The 26,390-nt window shown below is 38.9% G+C and overlaps 1 protein-coding gene across 19 annotated transcripts in view; it reads left to right on the forward strand.

The window, feature by feature from the left end:
• The window catches only part of L3MBTL4 (L3MBTL histone methyl-lysine binding protein 4), a 468,276-nt gene that overhangs the window by 356,855 nt on the left and 85,031 nt on the right, over window positions 1-26,390 (forward strand). For 3 of the 19 annotated variants that reach the window (XM_063699414.1, XM_063699415.1, XM_063699416.1), the window contains exon 17: window positions 6,847-16,160. The exons of the other annotated variants lie outside the window; for them this stretch is intronic. In XM_063699414.1, the coding sequence (XP_063555484.1) occupies window positions 6,847-7,106 (260 nt within the window). In that variant the 3' untranslated portion in view covers window positions 7,107-16,160. Of the gene's footprint in view, window positions 1-6,846; window positions 16,161-26,390 lie in introns of those variants that run through there. 19 annotated transcript variants of the gene reach the window in all.

A 26,390-nucleotide genomic window follows, 5' to 3' on the forward strand; every position in this document is an offset into this window, starting at 1 on the left:
CACTCTGGGGACTGTGGTGGGGTGGGGGGAGGGGGGAGGGATAGCATTGGGAGATATACCTAATGCTAGATGACGAGTTAGTGGGTGCAGCACGCCAGCATGGCACATGTATACATATGTAACTAACCTGCACAATGTGCACATGTACCCTAAAACTTAAAGTATAATAAAAAAAAAGAAAAAAAAAAAAACAAAAGGCAACAACTAAAAAAAAAAAAAAAGTCTGAAAAAGCACAAAATGACAACCTAATATCACTTCTCAAGAAACTAGAGTAACAAGAACAAATTAAACCCAAACCCAAGAGAAGAAAAGAAATATTAAAGATCAGAGCAGAACTAAATGAAATTGAAACAAAAAGAACATTACAAAAGATAAATGAAACGAAAAGCTGGTTCTTTGCAGAGATAAACAAATTTGATAGACCATTAATAAGATTAACCAAGAAAAAAAGAGAATATCCGTATATGCTCAATTATTCAGTGGAAATGAAACTGGATATATTACAATTGATACCACAGAAACACAAAATATCATTCAAGGCTACTATGAACACTTTTATGCACACAAACTAGAAACCCTAGAGGAAATGGATAAGTTCCTGAGACATAAAACCATCCTAGATTAAATCAGGAAGAAATAGAAGCCCTGAACAGACCAATAGCAGGCATCAAGATTTAATCAGTAATACAAAAATTGCCATCAACAACAAAAAAGTCCAGGACCAGATGGATTTACAGCTGAAGTCTACCAAACATTCGAAGAAGAATTGGTACCAATTCTACTGAAACAGTTCCAAAAGATAAAGAAGGAATCCTTCCTAAATCATTCCATGAAGCCAGTGTCACCCTAATACCAAAACCAGGAAAGGACATAACAAAAAAAGAAAACTACAATGTCCTTGATGAACATAGATGCAAAAATCCTCAACAAAATACTAACTGACCAAATCCAACAGCACATCAAAAAATAATAATAATACATTATGATCAAGTAGATTTCATCCCAGGGTTGCACGTATGGTTTAACATATGCAAGTCAATAGATGTGATACGTCATATACATAGAATTAAAAACAAAAACCATATGATCATCTCAATAGACACAGAAAAAGCATTCGATAAAATTCAACATCCCTTTATTCTAAAACCCTCAAAAAATATGCATAGAAGGGGCTTACCTCAAAATAACAAAAAGCCATATAAGGTAAACCCACAGGCAACATTATGCTGAATGGCGAAGAGTTTAAAGCATTCCCCCTGAGAACTGGAACAAGACAAGGATGCCCACTTTTACCACTTCTATTCAACATAATACTGGAAGTCCTAACCAGAGCAATCAAACAAGGGAAAGAAATAAAAAGCATCTGAAGTGGAAAAGAATAACTCAGGTTGTCACGATTCATCAATGATATGATAATATGCTTAGAAAACCCTAAAGACTCATCCAAAAAGCTCCTAGATCTCATAAACAAATTCAGTAAGGTCTCAGGCTACAAAATCAATGTACACAAATCAGTAGACACCAACAATGACTAAGCCAAAAATAAAATCAAGAACTCAATCCTTTTTCAACTGCTGCTGGAAAAAAAAAAAAACCTAGGAATATACTTAATCAAGGAGGTGAAAGATTTCTGCAAGGAAAATGACAAAGCACTGCTGAGAGAAATCATAGATGGCACAAACATGTGGAAACACATCCCATGCTCATGGATGGGAAGAATCAATATTGTGAAAATGACTATACTGCCAAAAGCAATCTACAGATTCAATGCAATTCCCATCAAAATACCATCATCATTCTTTACAGAACTAGAAAAACCCATTCTAAAATTCATATGGGACGAAAAAAGAGCCTGCATAGCCAAAGCAATACTAAGCAAAAAGAACAAATATGGAGACATCACATTACCCAACTTCAAATTATACTACAAGGCTGTAATTATCAAAACAGCATGGTACTGGTATAAAAAATAGGCATGTAGACCAATGGAACTGAATAGAGAACCCAGAAATAAAGTCAAATACTTACAGCCAACTAATCTTCAACAAAGCATACAAAAACATAAATTGGGGAAAGGGCACCCTATTCAATAAACGGTGCTGGGAAAACTGGCAAACCACATGTAGAAGAATGAAACTGGATCCCCATCTTTCACCGTATACAAAAATCAACTCAAGATAGATCAAAAACTTAAATCTAAGACCTGAAACCATAAAAATTATAGAAGATAACTTTGGAAAAACTCTTCTGGACATTAGCTTAGGCAAAGAATTCAAGACTAAGGCCCCAGAAGCAAATACAGCAAAAACAAAAATAAATAAATGGGACCTAATTAAGCTAAAAAGTGTCTGTGCAACAAAAGAAATAATCGGCAGAGTAAACAGACAACATACAGAGTGGGAGAAAATATTTGCAAACTATGCATTTAACAAAGGACTAGTATCCAGAATTTACAGGGGACTCAAACAAATCAGCAAGAAAAAAATAATAATAATCTCATCAAAAAGTGGGCAAAGGACATGAATAGACATTTCTCAAAAGAAGACATACAAACTGCCAACAGACATATGAAAAAATGCTCAATATCACTAATCATCAGGGAAATGCAATGAGATACCACCTTACTCCTGCAAGAATGGCCCTAATTAAAAAGTCAAAAAAAAAATAGATGTTGGCATGGATGTGGTGAAAAGGGAACACTTTTACACTGCTGGTGGGAGTGTAAAGTAGTGCAACCACTATGAAAAACAGTATGGAGATTCTTTAAAGAACTGAAAGTAGAACTACCATTTGATCCAGCAATTCCACTACTGGGTATCTACCCAAAGGCAAATAAGTCATTATATTAAAAAGACACACACACACGTACACACACACACACACACAAACAGATATTTATAGTAGCGCAAGTCTCAGTTGCAAAGATATAGTACTAACCTAAGTGCCATTGACCAATGACTGGATAAAGGAAATGTGGTATATATACACCACGGAATACTACTCGGCCATAAAAAGAAAGAAATGAAATAATGCCTTTTGTAGCAACTTGTGCAGAGCTGGAGGCCATTATTCTAAGTGAACTAACTGAGTAATGGAAAACCAAATATCATATGTTCTCACTTAAAAGAGGGAGCTAAGCTATGAGGATGCAAAGACACAAGAGTGATATAATGGACTCTGGGGACTCAGGGAGGAAGGTTGAGAGGGGAGTAAGGGATAAAAGATTGACTGCATATTAGGTACAGTTTACACTGCTTGGATGATGGGTGCACTAAAATCTCAGGAATCACCACTAAAAAACATCCATGTAACCAAAAACCACCTGTATCCCCAAAACTATTGAAATTAAAAAAAAAAATTGGAAATGCTAGTATTCAAAAACAAAATAACAGAAATGAAGAATGCCTTTGACGGGCTCGTTAACAGACTCAACATGACTGAAGAAAGCATCAGTGGGCTTTAAGCTGGGTCCGTAGAACTTCCCAATCTAAAAAGCAAAGAGAAAAAAAAGATGAAAAAGACATTACAGAATATCCGTGAACTGTGAGAACTGTGGGATAATTACAAAGGGCAAACGTGCAATGGGAATACCAGAAAGAGAAGAAAGAACAAAAGGAGCAGAAGAAATATTTGAAATGATAATGGCTGAGAATTTTTCAAAATTAATGGCAGACACTAAAACACATATCCAGTAAGCACAAAGAATACCAAGAAGGATAAATATCAAAACATCTGAACCTACATATGTTGTATTCACACTATACAAAATCAAAGATGAAGAGAAAATCTTGAAAGAAGCCAGAGGAAAATAATCACCTTACCCATAGAGGAGCAATGATAAGAATTACATTGGACTTCTCTTCAGAAACTATGTGAGCCAGAAGAGAGTGGAGCGAAATGTTTAAAGCATTGAAAGAAAATCCCACAACCTATAATTCTGTATGCGGTAAAATTATTCTTCAAAAGTGAAGGAAGAATAAAGACTTTCTCAGACAAACAAAAACTGAGGAAATTTGTCTCCAGTAGAACTGCCTTGCAAGAAATTTTAAAATAAGTTTTCCAGAGAGAAGGAAAATTATATGGGTCAGAAACCCGGAACTACTTAAAGGAAGAGCATTAGAGAAGGAAAAATAAAGGTAACATAAAATATTTTATTTTTTATAGTCTTAATTGATAACAGTTTGTTCAACTGTTTTTTTAATAGCAATAGCAAAAATTTATTAGGTGAGTATAGCTTATGGAGAGGTGAAATGAATGCCGGCAATAACATAAGGGATGAGAGGGAGAATTGGGGAATATTCTGCTATCAGGTGCTTGCATGGTATAGTGCTAGTAGAAAGAGGACTTAGGTAAGTTGTAAGTGTATAGTGCAAACTTCAGGGCAATCACTAAAAACGTTTTTTAATTTAGAAGTATAATTGATATGATAAGAGAGAAGAGAAAATTGAATCATATAAAGTGCTCAATTAAAATCAGAGAAGGGAGAAAAAGAGAGGAAGACTAAAAAAGAAAGAACAAGTGCAACAAATTCAAAATGAAACAAACTCAGGATGGATCATGGATCTAAATGTAAAATGCAAAACAATAAAATTTCTAGAAGATAACAAAGGAGAAAATCTAGGTGGCCTTCAGTTTGGTGATGATTAGAATAAACACCGAAAGCACAAACCATGAAAAAGAAACTAGATAAGTTGGACTTTATTAAAACTAAACATTTCTGTTATATGAAAGAATCATTAAGCAAATGAAAAAAATGAGTCCCAGAATGGAACAAAAGATTTGCAAAACATATATCTAAGAAAGGAATTGTACGCAAAATGTACAAAGAACTGCTAATATTCAACAGTAAGAAAACAATCCAATTTTTCAAAGGCCAAAGATCTGAACAGACATATCAGCAGACACAAATGATAAATAAGCGTATTAAAAGATCAACATCATATATCACTTGGGAATTGTAAATTAAAATGAGATACCACTACAAAACCTGCTAGAAGGGCTAAAATCAAAACACTGACATACTAATGTGAAGCAACAGGGACTCTGTCATCCATTGCTGGTAGGGAAGCAAAATGGTACAGCCGCTTTGAAAGATAGTTTGGTAGTTTCTTGCAAAGTTTCTTACAAAAGTAAACACAGTCTTAACATATGATCCAGCAATCACATTTCTAGGCATTTATGCAAATGAATTTAAAACTTATATTTGTACAAAAACCTCCACATGAATGTTTACAGCAGCTTTATTTATAATTGTCAAAACCAGAAGCAACCAAGATGTCCTTCAGTAGGTGAATGGATAATAGGTGAGTCTGTGGATATATTCATACAAAGGAATATTATTCAGTGATAAAAAGAAATTAGCACCAAAAAGACATGAAGGAGCCTTAATTGCATATTGCTAAGTGAAAGAAGCCAGCCTGAAAGGGCTACATACAAAATTCCAAGCCTATGCAATATACTTGAATATGGATATTTTGTAAAAGACAAAGCTACAGAGATAGCAAAAAGACAATAGTGGATACATGTCATTATGCATTTGTCAGAACCCATAGAACTGTACAATATAAAGCCCTAATGTAAACTAAGGACTTTTAGTTGATAATATTAATAATATATCAATATTGGTACATTAATTGTGAGAAATGTACCACACTAATGTAAGATAATAATAGGGGAAGACATGGCATTAGGGGTAAAGGGGGCATATGGGAAATCTCTGTACTGTCTGTTAAATTTTTTTTTTATAAACCAAAAACTGCCCTGAAAAATAAAAGATCAATTTTAAAAAGAAAAAAAAAAAAGCTGATTGCGAGTACTTCGTATCTTCATAATGACTCAGCAGTATTTGGTGTACCTGAATGTGTTTTAATGTTTTAGGCATAGAGGAATAGGACAAACTGGAGTAGCAGGGAGAGGAAAGGAATTATTTGCAGTGGACTGAAAGATCATTCTAAGGGAAGGAGCTGGATAACCACATAGCTCAAGGATGCTATTCTGACAATTAAGAAAAAGAAACTGATGGCATAATGAGAGTATGTAATGAATATTCTCCATTTTAGCCTAGAAAAAATTAAATATCTATTATAAATGACAATAGAGTTGTAAGACAACATAAACAAGATACTGGTTCTTATGGAGCACAGATATTGCATCTATTATTGATAATACTCTCCTGCAGCACTCTACTACTTTCTTTAGATGTCAATTAAAATATTAATAACAAAAGCTTACAAGTTAGAATAGAATGTAGTCAGTTTCTCATTACAATGGATACCTTTTAGCCTTACTTCACTTAGAAAAAATAAATACTAGAGAACTTTATCCCAGGTTAGACACCAGCTGCCATTAGAGGCTTGGAGGTGCTAAGATTGAAATGATTAATTTGTTTCCCTGACAGATCTTCTGAAACACCTCCACTCACAGGTCTGCTAGAAGCGTCATCACAGCAGCCAATGAGGCTTTAAGTGAGAAGAAGATTCTTGGAACTGAGTGGAGGGGTCTGGGTGCCCTCTTAGTCTCCTTTCTAGGATATCGGGCTTCTTTTTTAGCTTGGTTTTTAATATATTCTGTATTATCCTTCAGAAAAATCCATTTGCCCTTCTTTTCATACAAAATTTTTTCTTATCAAATTCCAGAAGTACATGAAAATGAGAAAGCCAGTTTTCTTGCTGGAATACAAGACTTTGGTTTAAGGTTTATGGATTATGATTTATGGATTTTTAAGAATTATAAACATTATTGACAAAATATTTTGAAATTGTAAATGTGAAGAAAAGTTATACTGCAAGAATAAGAAAGTCTGAGTAAAAATAAACCTGCTTTAATACGTAGATACTTATTTTTAGGTACAAGGCTTGAGGGAGTGACAACTCTGAACACCACATTCCACAGCAACAAGTCTGGTGCATGTGGGCAGCCACGCCAGAGGCTTCCTTGGAGTATTCCAGAAATAACCCTCTCGAACTGGAGTCTGTCTCTGACACATCCTCTTCTCCATACTGACACTGTCTCTGGTTATAATAGAATGCAGCTTCACCTTTCCACATCACTCCAGACTAGATGCGTAATCAGTCCCTCTGACACTGCTGCTGGAATAGTGATCTGACACCTGCCGTCAGCTGAGGGTCCTCGGCTATTGACTGTCCAGAGCTGTGGGAGAGTGCACAGCCCAGAGACAACCGGAGAAGCAGATCTTATTACTGGAATAATTGCACCTTTGTGTTCCAACACTGCACGGTATTTTTCTCAGGAGCCAAAACTGGCTTCTAAGATTCTTGGATTCCAGGCTCACCATTCCAGGCAAGGTGATAGGGAATTGTAATAACTTCACCTTATTCCCGGTATCAGATTAACATGCATGTTGGCTTTGAAAGATGTGGCATTTCCATCCTTAGAGTCTATGAACATGTACGGATTATTTATGGGTGTAGAGGATGCCCCCCAAAGCAACGCAGTTCCCTTCTTTATTCATCATTCCTCCCACAGCACTGCCAGGCTTTGTCTTCTTTGTCTCTAATTGCAGTGCTAAAGGGAAATGTCCCCAGGCCAGAGCAAAGAACCTTTACCTTCAAATATACCTTGGATCAAAGAGAGAAAGCCCCTGCATCCCTCCATCAGATTGATAGTGTGAGACACTTTTTCTCTTGATTATAGGTACTGTGGACTTGAAAAAAAACAACAAAAACAAACAAAAACTTCCCTGATTCATAGTCTCCTTGGGGAGACAGGCCTGTTTTGTACGAAAAAGTTTTCTAAACCTGGGATTTATACTCCATAAAGACACAGACAATGAGGAACAATTCAAGGCTTGTTCTAAAGGATGCAGCAAAAGTGTTAGGTAGAAGGTTCAGGGTACTGGAGCAATGTAGAGAATGAGGCCGTGGAATTCCTTTTCTTAACAACCTTCAGACAAAGATTGCCCTGGGATTCTCTACCCAGATGGCACTGCTATTTTGACATTTCATTAAATTTCTAAGAGATAAAACTTATAAATAGTAATGCCAAGCACCTTATGTCTAAGGAGAAGAATCAGGATTTGATGTCTTGATTCCCACACGTGTCATTGGACAATCTATTTCAGTTCAACTGAAATTCATTACTGAGAACTAGAAAATGAGAGTTGTTGCTGGTTCCAGCATACTTGAGTTAAGTCATGTTGATTATTACAGAAGTTAAGAGACACAAGAAATTTTTATCTCTTTATAAATTAAAGGAATAGCTATTATGAGCAATTTTAGATAAGGAAGGGGCATAAAATATTTCAATACCATATGAAAATAGGCTTAGGAACTATACCTGATATATGTTAAGTATTTGGTTGAGTCACTCTGAGTACACTGCTTGTCTTGTTGCTATGGTTACTGCTGCCTTGTGGGGGTACACCATGTATCATTTATGTCATGGACTTTATTAGCACAGACAACTCTTTCTTCTATTATTTACATGGTTCTCCCTCGTTCATTATTTTTTAATGTTTTTCATTGTTGATTTGTTTTCTTTTTTTGAATACTTTTTAGTTGATGCATTTTTTCTTCACATTTTAACTGCCAAGTTTTCAGTGATTTTGAGGTGCAGAAAAAGTCAGATTATAAAATAATCACAAAAAGTTAATAAAGTAAACAACAAGTATTTAAAGAAAGTAGAAACTAAAAAGAGAGAGAAGTTTCCTGAGTTTTTTAGATATAGGTATTTTGATGACATTTTCCTCTTTTATTTGCCTTTAGAAAGAGATAATTAAAAAATAAAAAACAATTTTCCCCAGTGGTGATAGATTGTTTTACACTCTTGCCTAGTTTTTATTCTGTTATTATGAAAAACATACTTTTGGCCAGGCGCAATGGCCCATGCCTGTAATCCTAGCACTTTGGGAGCCCAAGGCAGGCAGATCACGATCACCTTAGGTCAGGAGTTTGAGACCAGCCTGGCCAACATGGCAAAAACCCATCTCTACTAAAAATACAAAAACTAGCTGGGCGTGGTGGCATGCCTATAATCCCAGATACTCGAGAGGCTGAAACAGGAGAATCCCTTGAGCCTGGGAGGCAGAGGTTGCAGTGAACCAATATTGTGCCACTGCACTCCAGCCTGGATGAGAGAGCGAGATTCCATCTTAAAAAAAAAAAAAAGAAAGAAAAAGAAAGAAAGAAAGAAAAGAAAAATTAGCAGTGGCATCAAATAACTGTTTTCTTAATATGTTCACTATGATAATAATACTGATAATAACAATATGTTCATCTAGCAGTTTTCATTTATAAATTACTTTCATGTCTGTCCCATTGTTCCTCTGAAAGATTGTGGTTTCTGTTTTACTGTTGAGGTGCTTGATTTGCAGAGCAGGTGATTTACCCAACGTCACACAGCTCAATAATGACAGAGTTGCAGCTTAGAGTGACCTCTGCAAATCCAGAGCTTTTCCCCCATGGCCTACCATTTCATCAGGACCCCCACGGAGTTAACTGACTGTGTGGTTTTACGGAAAGTGCCATTAGAAGTGGGGTTGGAGACCTGACTTTAAGCCCAGTCACAAACTCGCTTTGTGGCTGAGCCCTGGGGGTGGGCCTGAGTCTCCTTGCCTGTCGCATAGAGAGACTTTCTCTACCTCTCAAAGCAGCTGAGTGGATAAGAAAGGGCATTAAAAATAAGGCACGCTATATATAGAGGTCTGACCAGCACTCAGACATTTCTCCATAAATTCTTAGGAAGTAGGCTAGTAACACTTCAGAGGGAGCCTCCTGCCCAGTGCCTCGTGCCTAGCAGGGGCCCATGTGGTGTGTGTGCTCAGGATGCAGTGACTTTTGCTTCCTGTCTGACTACTGCTGAGTTCTTGCTCAAACACAAAAGCAAACTTCTGCTGAAACTTTGAGAATTTTGCTTTGTGCTGAATAGATTGGTGTTGAAGTCCGAAGGCAAAAGCCATTTCAGTGTCTCTGACATGCTTGTTTGTTTAATGACAGTCTCTTTTTTCTTAAGAAGAATGCCTTTCTGCTTGGCCAGAAATTTCTTCTTGGAAATGACAGAATCGCTGTCTCACTGTTAATGAATTTTACAGCCCAGATTCCTTTTAGTTTAATGAAATATGGACATATCAACCCAAATCCATGCTTTAAAACAAAGTAGAGGAAACCACCACTCCCCCGGAAACACTGAGGTGTTTTCCGCCTGGCTGACCAGTGCAACTTTGAGGTCATCGCCTTATAGCCACTTGCATAGTGATTAGATTATGGTTCACAGTTGATATTAGTATGCTTTAAAAATAAACACAAAGTCCCATATACAGAGAAGAGGCTGAGGACAAAAGCTTAGTCATCTGTGATTCACATACATATCATGAAGTATAATAGTGGAAGGATCCTTCCCTGGGGGTCTGAGAATCTGGGTTCCAACTCAGTCACTGTTTCTCTGGCACTGGGCACCCCTCCCCCTGGACCACTGTGAGATGATGCTTTGTGCTTGGCTAAATTGCAGAGGTTTTTAATTGTTTCCTTATTATATTTTATATCAAAAGATGGCTTTTAAAATCACTTCTGTTAACATGAGGGTTGGAGAATAACAAGTTTTCAAAGTTGTAACTCTTGTTTGAGCATTGTTTTCTATTTAGCCTTAATATAAAAAACCTTTGCTGACCAAGCTGTCTGATTGCCCCAGCAAAAAAATCAATCAATCAATCAATCATTCAATCAATCAATCTGTGCCTTTAACATACTATCGAAGAAAACTTACTTTCAAATATATCTGGTCAGGTGAATGGTTCTTCCTCTTAAGGGTCAGGGCATAGAACCCTACACCTCTATCCCAGCCTTGACAACTTTTAAGCCTAGTGATTTGAAAGATAATGAGGTCTGAGCAAAGTGAACATGGTCATAATATCAAATGTTATTAACAATATAAATTAATCAGAGAATGAATGTCCAAAATGTCAGAAATTTTCTTTGGGGGGCTTCATTGTGCCAAAGGTTAAAATATCTTTAAACATCATGAACATCTAGGAAATTCGTAAGAGAAGCTGGGATGACTAAAATGATTTCTCTTTCACATGTAACTCAGGATGATATAACTAGTCACTGAAAATAGGCATGAGATGAAATTTGACTTGCTTCTCCAAATGGACAGCGCTAAGGTATCTAGTCATACTGTCTCACAGATTCCTGAGGTTAAAGGTGCAATTCCTCTGAACGAGTCTTAAAACCAGATGTTTTCAACTGTATTTTAGTGTCTTCCAGTGGATTCATGTGGAATAACCTGTAAGTGAAGCAGAGCGAAGCTGAGCTTCAGGGAAAGGGAAAAGAGCCCGAAGCCCAGCTGCGTGGAGCCACCTCCCTGGCCATGCAGGGGCCTTGTGGCATTTCCACAGAACCATGTCTGTGGTCCCAGCATCATTCATGGGTTCATCCAGGACATATTCTTTACATACCCAGCATTATTCTAGGCACAGGCCATACCACAGTAAATAAGAGCAGCGCTGGTCTGAGCTGTCGTGGAGCTCTGTGGCGAAGCGTTAATCTGTTTGAGGTTACAGCTGAGATAAGTGCCAGGCAAGGGCAGCACAGGGCTGGGAGGTCAGGGCCTGTCTCTGGGAAAGTGACATGGCCCAGATCCAAAGGATGAGGGGAATGAAGTGTCAGGGAAGGGGCAGGGGCAAGGGCAGAGGGCCTGGGAGGAAAAGAAGGATGTTTGCTAAGTGGTTCCATTCACCGGCAGTAAGAGTACTGAGTGTGCTAAACCCCTGGAGGGAGTATCTGATTTGATATTCTCACAGAGAGAGGAAACTAAGGTACAGGAACTGACTTTCATACCCCTGACTCCACACCTCAGGGATGGAGCCAGGGACTGAATCCAGGTCTTGCTACAGAGCGTGTACTGGACTGCCATCCTGCACTGCCTCCTAATGCGAGCCGGTGGGCACTTTGGGGGACTTAAGTGACAGCAATGTATGAGACAATCTGTTTGCCAAGAAAAAAAAATTGTGACGATGCAGGCTGAGTCAGGTGTCTCAGTCCATCAGTTTCGCACACTAAGATCTACAGTGCTGTAAAGATGGAGTTTAGAGAGTCTTTAGTGGGGAAGATGTTATCACTAAGAATGGACAAACACACAAAAGCGTTGAGAGCCTTTATCTCCCAGGTAGGAAAGAAGCAGAGGGACTTGAAGAGCAACATCAGAAGAGAGGTGTTGTGTTTGCTAGCACCTGGCAAAAACAGGCAAAAAATGTCTTTTATACATTCTGAAGTATAGAACTTAACCCAAGCATGTCAATTAGACTTTGCAAAAGCATTTGCATGCCATGATTTTTTTCAGTCACTTTTCACATATTTAGTTCATCTGCCTTTATTGAATATATCATTTATGTGCCCACTAGACTGTGAACTTCCCATCAACTTAAAATAACAACAGAGGGAGACAAGCTCTCCAAAGAAAGAGTTTACTGGGGAATAGCAAGAGATTGTCATTAGGATACGCGTGCTGCAGTGGACCATAGGCGCAACCAGAGAAGCAAAGGAAGGCAAGGTTTTTAAAGGGGAAAGGAGGGCAGTTGCATTCGTTGTTTTGAAGCAACTATCCTTGGCTACAAGTATTAATAACAAGGGTGAGTCAGTCTATTAGTGAACAGGCCATTAATGAGCAGGCATCCTCATAGAAGTAATCTTTGTGCAAGGTTGCGATGGCCTTTGTGAAGGTTGTGGTGTTGGCAGCCTTTTGTGATAGTACCAGTTATCAGACAAATGTGCATGAGGGCCTTCCCTTCATGGCCTCCTGTATCCATTTCGTTAGGATTGGACATAAGTGACTCCATTTTGGTACCAGCAACTTTCACATTCTTATAAGCAGGAAATCTTCACTTATTTTCGCATCCTCTTAGTCTAACCCAGTTCCAGTCCTGCAGTGGAAACTCAGTACTGAGTGAATTTTGTAGCATTTCTGAAACTAAGTCCCTTGCCTCTTTCTCTAAGTTTATTGCCATCACAAATTAGTATTTTAGCTATGCAAGCAGATGCTTTACTAACACACCTAACTAGATTAGAAATTATTTTACTGTCTTAGCATAGTGTACTGTGAAGAGCCAACACTAGCTGGAAATGCATGACACTCCTTCTACCATTTAAAAATAGAAAGACACAATGAACAAGGACTGGTTGATAATCACGTTTGTTTATTGGACTTGTTCTTCCAAATGATAAATTTGTTCTGGGAAATACAAATTAACGGGACGTCCTGCTGGAATCCTCTGAATTGTGAATGTTTCTGCCTTGCCAACAAGTGTGCACTGTAGTTTAGGGATTTACAGCACTCCATTTGTATAGCACGATTTCATCCACTGCAGTACATTTTCCATTTTGTTGGCCTGTTCTTTCCCTGAGAACTAGCAGTGTTGGAATTCTTTATGTCCATTAGCCTACTAACGCACTGAGTCTTGAAACAGAAAATTCTCCACTATTGGCAAAGTAAGAAAAAGTGAGCCGTTTGCAAAACGTAAATTCAGATTCTCTTTCTTTCCTCAGAAGATTAGATGGAAAAATACATAAGAATTGTGTAACTTGCCCTTTCAGCTGCAAAGGGCAAACAAGGATATTTGACCTTTATTTTCATTTGCTTAAATGTTTGAAGACTGATATTTGTTATTCCACAAGAGACGTAGAAGTGCAGTAAGCCCCACTGTTCACTGTAGCCAGCAACTGGCAGGGAGTAAATACTGATTCATAGTTATTACAATCCAGTATATTTCTTTATTAAAAGTTAGCTATATATAAACTGCCATATTCTGAAAATGTGTAATTAACTTGATACTGAAAAATGCTGAACATATTTGTATTGCTTTGTGATTCAGAAAGCACTCTGTAGACTTAACTTCAGAGCCGTTGTTTTAACATCACTTCAAATTGTATTTGTCCATGCGACCATGCCAGTTAATAGGAATTTCCAGTTGGTAGCATGCTATCAGTAGCTATGTATATTCATAATTTAAAAATCAAAACATCAAAGAGAAAATGCTTATGAAGTCGACTTAAAGGAATTTTTAGTCATTACTAAATATTTCTCTAAGTTCTTACAAAGCCTTTGGAGCTGCCTCCAGTTGCTTTTCAAAAAACCCATTTCTAAAGTAGAAATGTTCTCACTGAACAATCGGTATTAGGGAAACTGCAAGGGAAACACCTCAGAGCTCAGTAGCCAAAGACGCACCATCAATGTTGAATGAGACAGAGTCTCTACTGATGGGAAATTCCACAAGACTCCTCTGGTGTTTTCTGTGATATCTGTTCCAGCCCCACAATGGCCACTTTCAGTTCTCCCCCACTATTAACACTCATCCTGCCAAGCCAAGAATTCTTAAGGTAGTGTAGTGAATGCCATGCTGAAAAATAGGCTCTTACGATGCCAGAGTCCATGAACACAGCTCACCACTCCGAGGAGGAAACCTTCCCTTAGCACAGGCACCACCTCCTCAGACAGTCCCACAAATACATGAAGGTGGTGGCTCCACCCAGGGCCGCAGTCATTGTCTCCACCACAGTCACAGAACACGCCCAATCCACTGCCGACATTTTGAAGAAAGGGCCGCATTCATCCACTGAATCTGTCCTACTAAGGAAAGCAAATCAAGCTTGCTGCCCTATTCGTTTCTTCTATTTTTTTTTTTTTTTTTTTGAGACAGAGCCTTGCTGCGCCGCCCAGGCTGGAATGCAATGGCATGATCTCAGCTCACTGCAACCTCCGCCCCCCAAGTTCAAGCGATTCTCCTGCCTCAGCCTCCTGAGTAGCTGGGATTACAGGCATGCGTCATCATGCCTGGATAATTTTTGTATTTTTAGTAGAGACAGGATTTCACCATGTTGGCCAGGCTGGTCTCGAACTCCTGACCTCGGATGATCCATCCACCACAGCCTCCGAAAGTGCTGGGATTACAGGCGTAAGCCACTGCGCCCGGCCTGCTGCCTTATTCTTGAATGGAGATATTCATGCAGATTGTCATGACCTCAGCGGCATCTCATTGCCCCAGAGTCGGCAGAATTTTAGTCAGGATCCTTCTGGACTGGCAACCAAATTAGCTTGGTGCTCTGTGTTCTGTTGACTAGCATACACTAAAGACACAGTGTGGAATTCTAGCAAAAGGAGTTCTGCGGGATGTGCCTGTCTCAGGCTGAGAAGGTGTCCATGCATCAACATCACAGGCTCTTGCAGCCTAGCACTGACCTGGCGGCAGCTGCCACCAGCACCTCTCACATCGGCTTCCCCAGAGACCTGAGGCCAGAGAAAAACAGGATCACAAACTGTGTTGATATCACATGTCCAGAATTCTTCAATATGTAGCACATTAAGAACAGATCAATACACATTCTACAACAAAATTTGCTTCTTATTCTTTTTTTCCCATTATGAGCTGGGAGGAATACAAAATTCCCCCCCTTAGCTTTGTCTCCTTCTCTCCAGAACTCATTTCAGACCCATGCTATTTCCCTAAGAGAAGAAGAAAAAAAATTCCATTAAAAAACGGAAGTCATAACTTCACAGCAGCAGCCCATGGAGCTACTGAATTTTATTCAAATAGCAAATATGAGAGCACACTGGCGTCAGATTATATTTGCATTTTGGAAAATATTAGGCATTGATTTTGTTGAGTTGCCCTAAGTTATATACTTTAGAAATTATTGTGCACAGGTAATAATAGAGGGTATAACCATTTATAAAGACTATGGAACTTTGCTCTTAAATTGTAAAAATTACACAGTGAATTTATTAATATTTTTATCATTATAAAGTCTACAAGGTTAATTGCTTTTCAGAATGGTGAATGTAACTAGTTTTTACAGTTTCTATTTAAAGGAAAATGCTAAAGCTAAATCAGCCAGGATTTTATATGGTCCTAAAGCATTTCCCTGACATAGTGTGGGAGAGTATGAGGGGAGAACAGGATTTGGTGAGAAGTCAGATTACGCAAGTTCTTTATCCAGAGGAAAGGGATACAGATAATTAACTTTGCATCCATCTTTTGACCCAGTGCCCTCCCATGTCACATTGTCACTATGTCACTTTATAATTTTTTTAAAAAAAGTTTGGCCTCTTATTATGCCAAATTGAGTAGCATGAGTATTGTGGGTAATTTCTTACTTATAATACTCAATATCCTGTATTTACTGCCTTCCTGAACTCTCACCTATGTTTTGTGACAGCATTTTGCTAGCTCACATCCTGATCAGTTAAAAATTTGTATTAACAAATAAAGAACATGAGAGAATTGCATAGATGTGCTCTATGCAATTACAAATTGAGCTTTGTGTGCAGTTACTTTCCTTTTTCAAAATAATTTCAACTTTTATTTTCAATTCAAGGGTTACATGTACAGGTTTGTTATACAGATATATTACATGATGCTGAGGTTTGGGGTGTGAATAATCCCATCACCCAAGTAGTGAACATAACACCCAATAGTTAGTTTTTCAACCTTTGCCCCCTTTCCTCCCTCCTCCCTCTATTAGTTTCCAGTAGCTATTTTTGCCACCTTTATGTCCATGAGTACGTGATATTTAACTCCCACTTATAACCACGTACGTGCAGTATTTGATCTTCTGTTCTGGTGTTAATTCACTTAAGATAATGGCCTCCAGCTGCATCCATGTTGTTGCAAAAGATATGATTTCATTTTTTATGGCTGCATAGTATTCCATGATATATATGTACCAGATATTCTTTATCCAATCCACTGTTGATGGGTACTTGTATGTTTTCTATTGAGGAATGTCTGTTCATGCATTTTGCCTACTTTTTAATGGGGTTATTTGATTTTTGCTTGTTGATTTGTTTAAGTTCCTTATAGATTCTGGACATTAAACCTTTGTTGGATGCACAGTATGAGAATATTTTCTCCCATTTTGTAGGTTGTCTGTTTACTCTATTGATAATTTCTTTTGCTGTGCAGAAACTTCTTAGTTTAATTAGGTCCCACTTGTCAGATTTTGTTTTCATTGCAATTGCTTTTTAGTCAAATTCAAGGCCAATATTCAGAAAATGGTGTTTCCTAGGTCTTCTTCTAAGATTCTTTTCTATTTTGCCTTTTTTTTTCTTTTGTTTGGAGAATGGGGTCTTCCTCTGTTGCCCAGGCAAGTCTCAAACTCCTGGGCTCAAGCTCTCCCCTCACCTCTGCCTCCCTAAGTGCTGGAATTACATGTGTGAACCACCATGCTGAGGTTTTACATTTAAATCTTTAATCCATCTTGAGTTAATTTTTGCATATAGTGAAATGTAGTGGTCTAGTTTCATTCTGCATATGGCTAGTCAGCTATCCCAGCTTTACTGAATAAAGTCTTTTCCCCATTGCTTGTTTCTGTTGACTTTGTTGAAGATCACATGGCTGGAGGTATACATTGTACCAGTACCATGCTGTTCGGGATTTTTTTTTTTTTTTGAGATGGAGTCTTACTCTGTTGCCCAGGCTGGAGTGCAGTGGCATGATCTTGGCTCACTGCAACCTCCACCTCCTGGGTTCAAGCAATTCTCCCACCTTAGTGTCCCTAGTAGCTGGAATTATAGGTGCCTGCCACCACACCCGGCTAATTTTTAGTAGAGACGGGGTTTCATCATGTTGGCCAGGCTGGTCTTGAACTCCTGACCTTAAGTGAGCCACCTGCCTTGACCTCCCACAGTGCTAGGATGACAGATGTGAGCCACCATGCCCAGCCAATGCTATTCTGATTACTGTTGCCTTACAGTATAATTTGAAGTTGGGTAGTGTGATGCCTCCAGCTTTGTTCTTTTTGCTTAAGGGTACTCTGACTATTTGGGCTATTTTTGGTTCCAAATACATTTCAGAATTATATTTTTTAATTCTGTGAAAAATGACATTGGTAGTTTGATAGGGATAGCATTGAATCTGTAAATTGCCTGGGGTAGTATGGCCATTTTAATGATACTAATTTTTCCAATCCATGAACATGGAATGTTTTTCCATTTGTTTATATCATGTATGATTTCCTTCAGCAGTGTTTTGTAGTTCTTTATAGAGATCTTTCACCTCCTAGGTACTCCTAGCTATTTTATTTTTATTGTAGCTATTTGAAATGATTTGGCTCTCAGCTTGAATATTATTGGTGTGTACAAATGCTACTGATTTTTCTACATTGGTTTTTGTATCCTGAAATTTTATTGAAGTTGTTTACCTGTTCTAGGAGGCCTTTGGTAGAGTCTTTAGGGTTTTCTAGGTGTAGAATCGTATTGTCAGCGAAGAGAGATAATTTGACTTATTCTTTTCCTATTTGGATGCCTTTTATTTCTTTCTCTTGCCTGATTGCTCTGGCTAGGACTTCCAGTACTATGTTAAATAGGAGTGGTGAGAGTGGGCATCTTTGCCTTGTTCCAGTTCTCAAGAGGAATGCTTCCAGCTTCCAGCTTTCGCCCATTCAGATGTTGGCTGTGGGTTTGTCACAGATGGCTTTTATTATTTTGAGGTATTTTCCTTTGATGACTAGTCTGTTGAGGGTTTTTAACATGAAAGGATGTTGGATTTTATCAAAGGCTTTTTCTGCATTTATTGAGGTGATCATATGATTTTTGTTTTTAATTCTGTTTATGCTGTGAATCACATTTATTGATTTGCATTTGTTGAACCAACCTTGCATCCCAGGAATGAAGCCTACTTGATTCTGGTGAATTAACTTTTTGATGTATTGCTGGATTCAGTTTGCTAGTATTTTGCTGAGGATTTTTGTGTCTATATTTATCAGGGATATTGGCCTGAAATCTTTTTTTTTTCATTGTGTTTTTGCCAGATTTTGGTATCAGGGTGATGCTGGCCTTGTAGAATCAGTTAGGGAGGACTCAGTCTCTCCTCCTCAATTTTTTGGAATTGCTTCTGTAGGATTGGTACTAGCTCTTCTTTGTACATCTGGTAGAATTTGGCTGTGAATCCATCTGCTCCAGGGCTTTTTTTGGTTGGTAAGATTTTTATTACCAGTTCAATTTTGGGACTAGATGTTGGTCTGCTCAAGGTTTCAATTTCTTCCTGATTCAATCTGGGGAGGTTATGTGTTTCCAGGAATACATCATTTTCCTCTAGATTTTCTAGATTGTGTGCATAGAGATGTTCATAATAGTCTCTGAGGATTTTTTTTATTTCTGTGGGATTGGTTGTAGTGTCATCTATGTCATTTCTGATTGTGCTTATTTGGATTTTCTCTGTTCCTTTGTTAATTTAGCTAGCTGTCTATCAATCTTGTTTATCTGTTCAAATAACTAACTTTTGGTTTGTTGATTCTTTGTATGTATGTTTGGGTCTAAATTTTGTTCAGTTCTGCTCTGATTTTAGTCAATTCTTTTCTTCTGCTAGTTTTGGGGTTAGTTTATACTTGTTTTTCTAGTTCCTCTAGATGTGATATTAGATTGTTAGTTTGAGATCTTGCTAACTTTTTGAGGTAAGTGTTTATGTCATAAACTTTTCTCTTCACAGTGCTTGTGCTGCATCCCAGAGGTTTGGGTAAGTTGTGTCTCTGTTTTCATTTATTTCAAAGACTTTTTTTTACTTCTGCCTTAGTTTTATTATTTACCTAAAAGTCATTCAGGTGCAAGTTTTCTAATTTCCATGTAATGTGTGGTTTTGGGAGATCTTGGTATTGATTTCTATTTTAATTCCACCGTGGTCTGAGAGTACTGTTGGTATGATTACTAATTTTTTTTAATTTATTGAGACTTGCTTTATGGCCAATCATGTAGTTTATCTTGGAATGTGTTCTGTGTGCAAATGAGAATAATGCATATTCTGTTTTGATTGGTGGAGTATTCTGTAGATGCCTATTAGGTCTACTTGGTCAACTATCAAATTCAAGTCCAGAATTTATTTGTTAGTTTTCTGCCTTGATGATCTGTCTAACACTGTCAGTGGCATGTTAAAGTCCTCCAGTACTATTGTGGGATGGTGTAAGTCTTTCTGTAGGTCTAGAAGTAGTTGCTTTATGAATCTGGGTGCCCCAGTGTTGGGTGCATATGTGTTTAGGATAGCTAAGTCTTCTAGTTGACTTGAACTCTTTATCATTATGTAATACCCTACTTTGCCATCCACTTTTTTTTAACTGTTGTTGGTTTAAAGTCTGTTTTATCTAATATGGGAATAACAACCTCTGCTATTCTTATATTATTTTTGTTTTCTGCTTGCATGATAGATCTTTCTCCACCTCTTTACTTTGATTCTGTGGGTGTCATTATGTGTCAGATGGGCCTCTTGAAGAGAGCCGATGGAATTATCATGTTTCTTTGTCCAATTTGCAACTCTGTGCCTTTTAAGTGGAGAGTTTTAGACTATTTGCATTCAGGGTTAATACTGATATATGAGATTTTGATCCTACTGCGAAGTTATTAGCTCGTTGCTTTGTAGTTCCTATTGTGTGGTTGCTTTTTAGGGTCTATGGGCTATGTACATAACTGTGTTTTTGTGGTAGAAGATGTTGTTCTTTAATTTCCATGTGTAGGCTTCTGATGTAGTTTGGCTGTGTCCTTACCCAAATCTCATCTTGAATTCCCACATGTTGTGGGAGGGACCCAGTGGGAGGTGACTGAGTCATGGAGGCAGGTCTTTCCTATGCTGTTCTCGTGATGGTGAGTCTCACGAGGTCTGATGATTTTAAAAATGGGAGCTTCCCTGCACAAACCGTCTTTGCCTGCTGCCATCCACATAAGATGTGACTTGCTCCTCCTTGCCTTCCACCGTGATTATGAGGCCTCCCCAGCCATGTGGAACTGTAAGTCCAATAAACTTCTTTCTTTTGTAAATTGCCCAGTCTCAGGTATGTCCTTATCAGCCACGTGAAAACAGATTAATACACCTTCCTTAAGGATCTCTTGTAAGGCTGGTCTAGATGCAACAAATTCCTTAGCAGTTGCTTATATGGAAAAGATTTTATTTCTTCTTTGCCTTTGAAGTTTAATTTGGTGAGATACAAAATTCTTGGTTGAAATATCTTTTACTTAAGAGTGCTGAAAGTAGGCCCCCAATCCCTTTTGGCTCATAAGGTTTCTGCTGAACGGTCTGCTGTTAGCCTGATGGGGTTCCCTCTGTATATGATCTGGTGCAAAGTTACTTTTCTGAAACTGTACTTTAATAATACAAACTGCAAAGCCACTATTGTTTTTGCTTTCTTCTTTTCCAAGCACTAGTCAGAAAAATGGAGAAAGGAAGGAAAAGAAGGATGCAAGGCTTATGAGCTATAGTGGTGGTTGTCAGCTAGAACTGTTGTCCACCAGCAGGTGGCCTGAGGGCTTATTAAGACACTTAGTAAGTCTTCTGGGGAGATGTAAAGTAAATGCACAGGAAAATAGACTGTGGAGAGTTGAACTGGAAAAAATAGTTTAGTTATTTGAAAGCAAAATTCTATGGTCTTTAGGTACAAAAGTTACTCTTCTAATAAACCACTTAAGGATGGGAAGAAGACATGGTGAAGGCAGGGCAGACCTCTTCTGTGTTAGGCTTCATGGTGCTTATTCCCACAGCTCTCCAAGATGACTCATATTTTTTTCTTCCCCTCCTCTTCTTCCTCTTTTTCTTCCTTGTCCCCTCCCTGTTTTCCCCTTTCTTTTTCTTTTCTTTTAACCATGGAGAAACTGCAGTGCAGAGAGTGTAGATAACCTTCATAGGCCCACACAACTCATGGCTGGCTACTGGCACCAACACCTCTACTTCTTATTCACCATGGAAGCCAGCATGTTGGCTAGTGTCCTGTTTGGCAGCAGAGGCTGGAGTCTCCAACGTTAGTTAACTCCACTTGAGAAACACCTTCTTACATGCCAGTTTGAGACAAAAAAAGAGATAGATAGGGCAGTTCCCCACCACATCCATTTGTGACCGTGGCATGAACACAGACTCAAATGAAAGATGTGTATTTTCATCAGAGGGTAATGAATCATCGACGTGTTTTCACTTTGCTTCAGAGAACCAGTGCTGTATATCAATATTAATGTTCTTTTAGCACATTTTTATACAGATTATTCTTAAAGCAGTCATCTGAGCACTTATATTCCAAACACAATTCCGAATCTTGCCTACTCCCAAGGTCCCCTAAAAACAAAAGTAGTTATCCCTTACTAATGCTCTTGAGAAGACATTCATATTTAAACTTTGATTCAATGAATATACATTATAAAATAATGAACCTGCTAAAGGATCCTTTTACTCAAGCCTTTTGCTCAGCCATTCAACATACATTTTATGGAGCAAGTACCCTGTGTGCAACACTGAATTTCAGACAGTCAACCAAACTGTAGTGAGGTCAAAGGAAAGAAATACAGAAGTGCATGATTTTTTAGGGGAAAAGCTTTGGAAAATCCTGGTCATGAGAAGTGAGATTTAAAAAGTCATTTTCTATAATTTAACTCAAAAACATAGATCTCTATTTGCATTGTGGTTAAGAGCACAAGTATTGGAGCTCATTCATTGATTTATTTAATAAACATTTATAGATAGTCTACTACTTAGTAAGTACTGTGTTAGGCATTGGGGTACATTGCTTACCCAAACCAGGTATCGAACCTGTCTTCACTGAATCTTACATTCTAGTGGGGCAGATAGATTAATCCAATGACCGTATTGAAAAACATCAACCTGCACCTGTGGCAGTGCTATAATGAAGATTGCATAGGAGACTCTTAAGAGCCTATTTATTCCAAAGATATTTAATGTAATTGAGGAATTGAGATGAAATTGCTGGAGGAAGTGACATCTGATCTAAGATATAAGGGATGAGCAGAAGGTGATGAGGCCTGGGGAGGGAAGAAAGAGCCTAGCACGGAGAGCAGCATGCATGGCCTGTCAAGGTGAACAGTAGAATCCCAGGCCTGGAATACTGCCTGTGGGGAGAGAGTGAGTGGCTGTGAGGAAAGCAAGTCTCAAATTGAACCGAGACAGGGAGAGTTTGGCCTTTGTTCTGAATACAGTGGTGAGGCATCCACAAGTTTAAAGCAGGGAGAGTAAATGATCAGGGAGTGGACAGAACAGATACACACTGATCAGCTGGAAACCCACTGAAGTGTCCTAGGATGGAGGTAATGATGCTCAGACTTGTGCAGTGGTATAGAAAAGATGAAGAGGATACATTCAAGATGTATTTCAGAGGTGAGCATCAACAGGACTTGGATAATGGGGGTGTGAGACAGGAAGTATTAAGGATGGCTTGGACAACTGAATAGATAGGGGTGCTTTTCACTAAGATAAGGAAGCTTGAAAAGGATTAGGTTTGGGATTTGGAGATAGCAGGAGAAAGGATGAGAATATTGAGTTGCGTCTTAATGTGTACCATTTTGAGAGGCCTTTGAGAAAGCCAAGAGGAAATGTCAAGTAGCAAGGATATGGGTCAGAACCTCTGAAGTGAGGTTTGAGCGGGAGATTAACATTTGCAGATAGTGTGCACAGAGGTGGCAGTTGAACTCCTGCATCTGGATGTGATTGCTTAGCAAAAGGGTGTTCCAGAAAGGCCTAGACCTAAGACCTGAGAGACTAACACTCAAAGGCTTGGCCAAAGGAGGAAGGGTTTGACCGGAAAGGCAGGAGGAGAGGCAAAGGCCACTGTTTCCCAAGTACGGAGAGAAAAAGGTATAGGAAAAAGAAGTCTCAGTACTGGACAATGCTGAGGGCTCACGTAGGATGGAAAAGGATGGGTCAGATTGAGCGATTGAGGGTGGGGTAGGTGGGAGGTATGGAAGTGGCTGAGAAGTTCAGGGTAGAGAGGGTGAGGACTGGAGGCAGGTGTGGATTTACATGCTTGGTGTGTGTGTATTTGTCTGTGTGTGTGCACGTATGTGTGTGTGTATGTTTTGTAAGTGAGGGCACTTAGTGTTCCAGTGTCAATGGGAAGGATCCTGGTGAGAAGGAGAGGTTGAACTTACCCAAGACAGAAGGGTCATTGAGGTCATAAGGTTTCTGAGACAACTCAAGAGATAGGATTAACCTTGGGTGGGAAGAGGAACGGCTTCTGTAAACTTTGAATTAGTGAGGTATCTCACTTTGGTGGCTTCTATTTTCTCTGTAAAGCATGAGGCCACATCCTCTGTGGGGAGGGCTTGGGGAGGTATGGCAGTTGGGGAAACCTGTATGGGAATATTGAAGGAAGCGGAAGTTCGAAATGGTTCACAGATGGCCGGGTGGTAGTTCATGCCCATAATCCCACTACTTTGGGAGGCCAAGGCAGGAGGATCACTTGAAGCCAAGAGTTCAAGACCAGCCTGGGCAATGTAGTGAGACCCCCATCCATACCAAAAAAAAAATTAGCCAGGCATGGTGGCACACACCTATAGTCCCAGCTACTCAGGAGGTTGAGATGGGAAGATCACTTGAGCCTGGGAGGTTCAGGCTGTAGTAAGCCACAGTTGTGCCATTGAACTCCCGCCTAGGCAACAGGGTGAGACCCCGTCTAAAAAAAATAAAAGAAGAATGAAACAGTCCACTGGGCGCATAGAAAAGCAGGTAAACCAAAGCAAGGGTATAGTGTGGCTGCGAGTGCTGGACCTCTCTGTGCTTGGTGAGCAGGAACCATTTGTGGACACGTTCTGCCTTCATGACAGCCTATGCACACACAGGAAGAGCAGGTAGTGAGGCTCTTCCCGACTGCCATTTTTGCCAAATGATCACAAAGAAAAGACAGATAAATAAAGGGATGTGGAGCATTTGCAAGACAAAAAAAAAAAAAAAAAAAAAAAAGTCAATTTCAGCCTAAGCTGAAGAAAAGGACAATGAAGAAAGAAGATTAATAGGTTGGAGAAATTAGGGGGGCCAGTCCATTGAAGACCCCAATGGGTGCTCACCTGTTGGAAGCAAGTTGGTGAAGACGAGATGGTAGATGTGGTGGGCATGGCCTGAGAGTCACTCTGCAGCATGCTCACCTGGGCAGTAAGGTAGATCCAGAAGCGGCTGGCTCCACAGCTGCAGGCCCAATGGCAGGGATCTCCTGGTTCCACCACTGATAGACTGCATGTACTGGGCAGTCCACCCCCATCTCCAGACCTTGGTGTCCTTGCTGAGATTTGGGGCCAGCTATGCCATCTTTTCAGGTTGGGAGGATTGAATAATGTGATAGAGGTGAAACAGCACAACCCCTGACTCCTGATTGGGAATCTGTCAAAAGTGTCAGCCACTGCTATTTCTTTGTTGTGACACATTTTCTAAACAGATCACAAGTTTTGCTGTTGTTCTTGTTTTACTTTTTTAAATTCTAGGAATCAAGGCAAAAAACAACTCAAATTTTATAGAAATTATGTGATTTGTAAATATATTATTATGTTGACTTAATCTCCTCCCCTGTGACCCTACAACTGAGAGTGGAGAGCAGAAGGCCAGCCATGGGAATGGCAGGATAAGGGTCGAGTGGAGCCAAGAATAGGATGGTTTAGGGGTTTGCCACCTTCAGGTGTCTCTCTTTTTCAGACTAGGACTAATGTAGGTTCTTTTCATAAACCTTGAAATGAAGGTTTCAGGCAGTGAGCGACTTAAGCCACTCAAAGGACTCCTTGTCTCAAAAGAGATGTGAGTAAAAAGTTTACTCATTTAGGTTTATGTACTTGTCTATCACCCACACTCAACAGAGATGGGACTGAATTATATTTATCTTTGTATATACAGACCCACGGCAGGTACTCAGTAATTGTTTGCAGTATGGAGTAGACTGTAATTAGTAAAGTTTTCGGTTCTGTAATGGATTGGTGCAGGATATCTCTATCCCAATGCTATAGACGTTTTGGGTCAGATAATTCCTAATTATTGGAACAGAATATATAGCAGCATCCCTGGTTTCTACCCGCTAGATGCCAGAGGCAACCCTCCCACCCCAAGATGTGACAACCAAAAGTGCTTCTGGATATTGCTGAATATCTCCAGGTTGAAAGGGACAAAATTGCCTCTGGTTGAAAGACCACTGGTTTAGAGGAAATCTTTAATGTGATCTCTTGTGTTGAATTTTTCAAAGTTTATCTATTTATTTGCACAGGAAAAAAAATGAGCTACAATTCAAAATACCTTGCTGGGTATATTTCTGAGAAGTAAGATTCCAAGTATTTTTAATTTCTTTCTATATTCTTCTGGCCTTTTGAAATGTCTCATGTTTCCTACTGTACATGCATTACTCTTATAAGTTGAAAGGGAGAGAATGAAAAAAGTTTAATATTTGAAAATGAGTTTTTGAAAATACATAATTTTTCCTGCTATCCTGACATTCTCGATAATCATATTACTTAAGCTAATGAACATTGTGTTATTTTTATTATTGCAAGTTTTGTTTCATCATCTAATTTTTCAGATACTTTTATTTATTTTAGTATTTCAATCAGCAGTATCATAATCAACTATTAATTCTAGTTCTAGATATTGGTACAAACTCATTGGTTAGCCAGGCACTGGAATTTAGTTTCAAAGACACTTGACCCTTTTCTA

The sequence above is a fragment of the Gorilla gorilla genome, chromosome 17 (genome assembly GCF_029281585.2).
Source record: "Gorilla gorilla gorilla isolate KB3781 chromosome 17, NHGRI_mGorGor1-v2.1_pri, whole genome shotgun sequence".
Lineage (NCBI taxonomy): Eukaryota > Metazoa > Chordata > Mammalia > Primates > Hominidae > Gorilla > Gorilla gorilla.